Raw genomic sequence first — 6,489 nt, forward strand, 5'->3', positions numbered from 1 at the left:
TAAACAAAGAAAACTTATAACCTTGGTAGAAAGGATGGTCTGTATGTAGGTCTATGTGGCACTCTTATATCCTAATACTAGGTGACATCCTCCTCCCCACTGAACAAGGTAAAATATAACCAACGTCCAATAATCACATGAAAAAACACATACTGAAATTTGCTCAGTCAGACCATGGCATCCCTTGTTTGGCCCAACGGGAGCACAAGCTCATTTCAAGGCTCTCTCAATCTCACAAAATCTTTCTCTGGTAAAATTTACCTTTCCAGTTCTGCAATTTTGATCAGCATCCCTTGATCTTAAGAGCTGTAGAAAGTCAGAGGTGGGGCAGCATACAGAGTTACATAAAATATTAGCTTTACATAAATACTAGCTTTGTTCATTTGTAGAAGAGTCATGAGAAGAGCAAAAATATATAAACACATTATTATTTATTAGGTATATTACCCTCGTCACTCTTTGTATTTGGTAGTGCTCAGCAAAACCAGTTAGATGGGGGTCCTAATGCACTGGGTGCTGTAAAAACACATAGTAAGAGACAGTCCCTGCACTAAAGAACATTGATCATAGGCCCCAGTTACGCAAACACTTATCTAAGTTCTCAACTAGATGTATGTGAGTAGTCCTATTGGCTACCTCATTAAGCGAGTGCCTAAATGTTTGCAGGAATGGGGCCTAAAACTTTAAGCTCTTCAGTGTAGCGACTGTCTCTTATCACATATCTGCAGAGAACCCAACACAATAGGGCCTCAATCTCACTAGTGTGTCAGGGCACTACCCTAATACTAATGGGATTACTTGCATAGGTGCTGGAACTAGAGGTGCTGGTCTGAAGTAGTTTCCATCAAATACAGGGTTTACAGTTTGGTTCAATGGCTCTCAGCACCCCCACTACACAAATTGTTCCAGCACCCCTGACTACTTGTGTGCAGAAAGTTAGCATGAGTATAAATGTTTGCAGGATTAGGGTATCAGGTGGATCTAGTCTCTGCATTATGACGGGGAACCTGTCACAGAGACTTTCCATTGTGCATACCAACATAAATGTCATGATGTCAATCCAGACATACCAGAGGATTAATCTATCCTCGATACCAGATACTGATTGCACCATGAAACCTGAATATGTTTACTTTCTTGTACACCGTTTTTGAACCAGTGGCTCCATCTAGTGGATATTTTGTTTTTTGTTGGTTTTTGTTTTTAAGGCTTGCTCAGAGTCAAAGATACATATTTGGCAGATTTGTGGTAGGGACAAATGAACGGCCTTAATCAACTTAAAAATTACAAAAAGAAAAAAGGAATTACTTGTATCGGGAGGTCTGAGATCTACTGAATCTAACGTGTGTGGGATGGGGAACATGGACATATAGATGACACCCACTTTTCCATTCAGGAGCTATGAGTCGATCATTTACAGGAATATGTTCTAAAGAGAAGAAGCTTGTAATAAATAATAAGATATTACATCAATATAGCACTTTCACCCCCAGTGCTTTATAGAACTTGGGGCAGGCTGTCAGTGCCCCTAACGTGAGAGTTTAGTTTATTTCCACACCTCTGTGCAGCCTGGCCGGATCATCGTGAGATCGATGCTGTGAGAGCTGGCTCTGTGGGACCAATACTCCCTGCCCCAGCCCTCAAACAGGAGCATGTGCATAGGGAATGGTAGAGAAAGGCAGTGGGTGGGGACTGAACCAGCTCCAAGGCCCCACCCCCTAATATAATGACCAACAGAGCTGGGCTGACACAAGCAGGAAGTAACCTGCACCCTGTAAAAGGATGCAATAATTTAATTACTCCATTCACCAAGTCACAATTCCTTCCCAAGGTTCCTTCTGGGGCAAAGCACTTGCACACTGCCCCTTACTCAGGGCAGGAGCAAAGGCTCCATCTAGCCCTTGGTAAACTGTTGTATATATGGAAGAAACATGTCACCCAGCCCTGAAATGCAGCCACTTCTGGGTGGCATGCAGGAACTGTTTAACAGCACAGAGCAACACTAAATAACAGTTTGCTGACTTCAAAATAATACCTCCATCTGAACTTATTTTTACCTATTGATACAACACTTAGGATTACAAAAAGAAAAAAGAGTTCTCTTTTTATAAGTTTGCTTAAATTGTGTACTTGGCAGCACCTTGTATATAGTAATTTTCTCTGTTTCCCCGATTCCTGTAGGTATTTCAGCAATAGAAGAAAATATTTTTTAAATGTAAAAATTTGCAAAAGCCAAAAATTGGCATGGGGACTCAAAAGTACGTGCAATACCCGAAACTACTTGTAACCTGTTTTTATCATTTGTTTTTTTAAAATCACTAGATTTCAAGCTGATCATATCCCTTTAGGAACAGAGGAGGAGACTATCCTATTTAATGAATCAACAAGGCAAATTTAAGTTAAAGAGAAGGCAATTAAACTGAGGCATTTGCCCGGGACCACAAGTGTGCAAGATTCCCCTAACTCTAGCAAAAATGCCAAGGAATCTTTAATGGTCTCAAGAAGTCATTACCTCATTTTTATATCCCATCTGAAGGACAGCAGGGCTGGTTCCCTACTGTCTTTCATTCTGCGTGCTACTGTGCAAAGTCAGTACAAAGTGGTAAAATTATACACCCATTTTGCACAGGCATATGTAACTACACAGAGTGCAAGGCCATACCCAGCATCTCTAACAGCACTGGACCCCTAGCTACTATGCAGAAATACCGGCATATAACAACCTCTGAATGCCACTTATCGAGGAAGAACATCCAACACTGCTTCCCAAGTCACACGGCTTTCCCAGACGGAGGTCTTTCATCCAAACACTGATAAAGCCCAGTGCTGTCCAGCTTGTGAGTTCTAACACAACCAGATATGATGTGAACAGCATAGAGGACTAAGTGGCACAGATTCCCGTCTCTCAGTGAAACGACAAGAGGAGATTAATGTGACGCAGACAGGCTGGTTACCAGAGCCGGAGCCTGGATCTTTACACTGCAGTTTTTTGCCCTGCAGCCTAAGCCCCACAAACCTGAGTCAGCTGACACAGGCCAGCCACACATATTTAACTGCAGTATAGACATACCCTGACTCACAGTTCGAAAGAAAATGTACATGCATGCAGATTATTTGCCCATTTCGGATGGGAGCTTAAGCATGTTCTTAAACCCCAATGAAGTCAACGGGCCTCAAGCACATGCTTAAAAGTTGAAGATTTTCCTGAATCAAGGCCTCCATGAACTGATGAGATTATGTCCATGAGGGGCTGGCAGATATAAACTACAATTGTCAGGATGGTTATATGAGGCCATTACATAGGACAGGAGCTTTCTGTGCATTGGTAAATTTCACCAGAGAAGTTGACAAAGTACAGAGCTAGAACTAGAAACGTTTCCAGTACTGGAAAGTTGTTATTAAAAAATACAGGAAATCCGCACAACACATGCTCAAAAAATAGGCAGATTTTCACATTGTATCCTTCAAAAACAAAAACAAAACTCCAAGAGCTTGCAGGGGCCTAAGTGGGCCTGAGACGCCCGCGGAAAGCTGCCCCCCACTGAAATGGTGCCCCTGTACCTAGAGCACAGTTCGGTCAGATCAAACCTGGACAGGGCCAAATTGGAGAGAGATTCCCTGGGGCGAGGGAGAGAACCCGACCCACCCGCACAGCCTTGCCCTGCGGCCCGTGGGCCCCTCACTCACCCGGACTCCTGCAGGGAGCGGACACACACGTTCCGAGCAGACATTTGTTGCCCACATTACATACAAAGCAAAGCGAGCCGTGCCCCCCCCGACGCCTTACCTTCCTCCTGGGCGAAGCAAACCAGGACCTGGCCGGGCCGCTCCTGGATCTCGCACTCCCCCCCTCCGGATTTCTTCCCGCTCTGGAAGTAGCAGAGGAGTTTTTTCTTTAGGTTCTTGGGGAGCCCCGAGCCCCCCCAAGCCCCCTCCACCAGCAGCGGGAAGGGGCACGTCGCCTCCCCGGCCATCACCAGCTCCTGCTGTGTGGCCTGGGCGGGTCCCCGTCTTGCAGGGTCAGTTTCACTTTCATTTCTCCGCAGGAGCTTCCGCTCCCCGCTTCTCTTTCTCTCTGGCTGGGGGGGCGGGGCGGAAGGCAGAGCCGGTGACCAGACCCGCTTCGCGCAGACACAGCAGCCGCCCCCGCCCCGGGGAAGCCAAACCTCCCGCTGCTCCTGCCCCAGCAACACATATTCCCTGGACCCCCACCTGGCCTTATCCCTTCCCTTGCACCCCTCATTCCCTTCCCCCCCCACCAGACATAACCCCCCCTCCCCACACACCCACAGCCAGGTGTCCTCGTAAAACGTGTTATTTAGCAGAGAAGGTCTGCCTGGATTGTGCAGTGTCAGCAACGAAATGACCTGCAGAGTATGGTGAAGCCAAAAGAGAGTGAGGTGCTGGTGTGTATAACTTTACTGTGGCAAAGAAATACAGCTTCTCACCGTGCACAGGGAAAGCCGTCTCCCCCATGCCCTGACCCTTCGCCAGTGCAGCCCGGCCTGCCGCTGGTTTTGTAGTCTTATTTCCACAGAATAGCCCAATCAGGGAGGAATGCTGTACAACGCGCAGAGTGAATACGTATACAAGGCACACAGCTGGTTACTCTACAATCTGCAGTGATATATATCATTACGTCCATCTTTTATATTTGTAACCCTTCTGCCCATCAGAGTTGGCAGCAACAAGGGCCGGGTTCAGTATCTAGGGGTTCCATTCCAATAACACAATGCAAAACCGGCTCGAGCCCCCACCCAGTGACCTGGGACAAATATATACCACCCGTGCTGAGTGCCTCTATGAGGCAATACTTCCCCTCTCACAAGCTTAGTTGATGGTGAGTCCCTCCATCATAACAAAAGGCCAAGTACAGTTCCACTATTCACATAATCAGGATAATAACAATTTATTCTTCCTGCCCCAATAACAGAGAAACTGGGGCTTCTGCAGCTGCCAAAGTGACAATCTGGGGGGGGTGGGTGTGCCTATGCAAATGAGATCAGCCCCTGAAGTTCTTTTCCATAACCCACCACGACTCACCACCAGATGTCAGGGTAGAGCTCATCCTGACTCTGCTTACACATTCTTCCACAGTGCAAGGCCTGATCCCTGGGCAGGGGAATTTCCAATACACACCCTAGAAAGCTCCATTACTACCTTCTCACTATGATAGAAAAGAGCTGTTTGTCTTTATGAAGCTGTTATTTACAGTTCGCACTTCTAGGCTTCTTGCTGGAAGCAGCCCACTGGTGGAAAATACATGTGAGGTAGGGTGACCAGATGTCCCGATTTTATAGGGACAGTCCCAATATTTAGTGCTTTTTCATATATAGGCACCTATTACCCCCAACACACTGCCCCGATTTTTCACACTTGCTATCTGGTCACCCTAATGTGAGGTATGAAACTTCTAGAAGTGTGGGAGCCTAGCCAAGAATCTGAGAGGACACGAAGGTCATATAAAGCCACCTTGCTTCATCCTATGACCTAACTCGGTGGTTCTCAACCAGGGGTATGTAGACCACTGCTGGTACGCAGAGGTCTTCCAGGGGGTACATCAACCCAGCTAGACAGTTGCCTAGTTTTACAACAAGCTACATAAAAAGCACTAGCAAAGTCCGTACAAACTAACATTTCATCAAGACAATGACTTATTTATACTGCTCCATATACTCTGCACTGAAATGTAAGTACAATATTTGTATTCCAATTCAATAATAATGTGCTGTGACACTTTTGTATTTTTATGTCTGATTTTGTAAGCAAGTAATTTTTAAATGTGGTGAAACTTGGGGTATGCAAGACAAATCAGACTCCTGAAAGGGATGCAGTAGTCTGGAAAGGTTGAGAACCACTAACCTAAACTATGCCCTGCTCAGCTTGGGCTCAGTTCAGAATCAGGGTCACCCTAACCTCGAATCACACTCCTCCCTCCAGTACAAGCTAATATATACTTTTAAACATGTAAACAGAATTTAATATTTTTCATATACAATGGCTAAATCAAACCTGGAAATAACTACACTAAATAAATTAAGAGAAATAAAGGTATTGGGCTGAAATCCCAACTAAGGGAGATCCTAGGAGGTGGGGCAGATATAAGGAAGAGGGATTTTATGGAATGGGGTTTCCTGAGGGATGGTAGAAAGGGATGGAATAAAGAAGAATACAGGCTGGGAGGGAGAAAGGGAAGTTGAACAGAAAGAAATGGGGGAAAGGGAGAAGGGGCAAAAGCAGTGAAAAGGGGAGGGGACAGAGACTGGAGGGACAAAGGAGAGGGAGCGTATGGCAAATGTTTTCCCTGATTATTTTCCTTCAGTAACATCTCCGCAAGTCTGCACGATGGGGTTTTTTCTGCTCTGCAAAGGATTATTGGGGAGCAACTCAAGCTGGTGCTTAGTAACATTTTCTGTCAGCTACACCAGTTCCGTGTGCTGCCCAGGTGTGTCCTTCCAAAGCCATATGACAGTACGTGAAAAAAAAATC

The 6,489-nt window shown here is 45.6% G+C and overlaps 1 protein-coding gene across 1 annotated transcript in view; it reads right to left on the reverse strand.

The window, feature by feature from the left end:
• LOC141995793 (protein mono-ADP-ribosyltransferase PARP14-like) overlaps positions 1–4,036 on the reverse strand; it is a 34,143-nt gene extending 30,107 nt beyond the window's left edge. Inside the window, exon 1 of the mRNA XM_074967195.1 lies at positions 3,788–4,036. Within this exon, the coding sequence (XP_074823296.1) occupies positions 3,788–3,974 (187 nt within the window). The 5' untranslated portion in view covers positions 3,975–4,036. The remainder of the gene's footprint in view (positions 1–3,787) is intronic.
• Between the last annotated feature and the right edge of the window lie 2,453 nt (positions 4,037–6,489).

Source organism: Natator depressus, chromosome 11, assembly GCF_965152275.1.
Source record: "Natator depressus isolate rNatDep1 chromosome 11, rNatDep2.hap1, whole genome shotgun sequence".
Classification (NCBI taxonomy): domain Eukaryota; kingdom Metazoa; phylum Chordata; order Testudines; family Cheloniidae; genus Natator; species Natator depressus.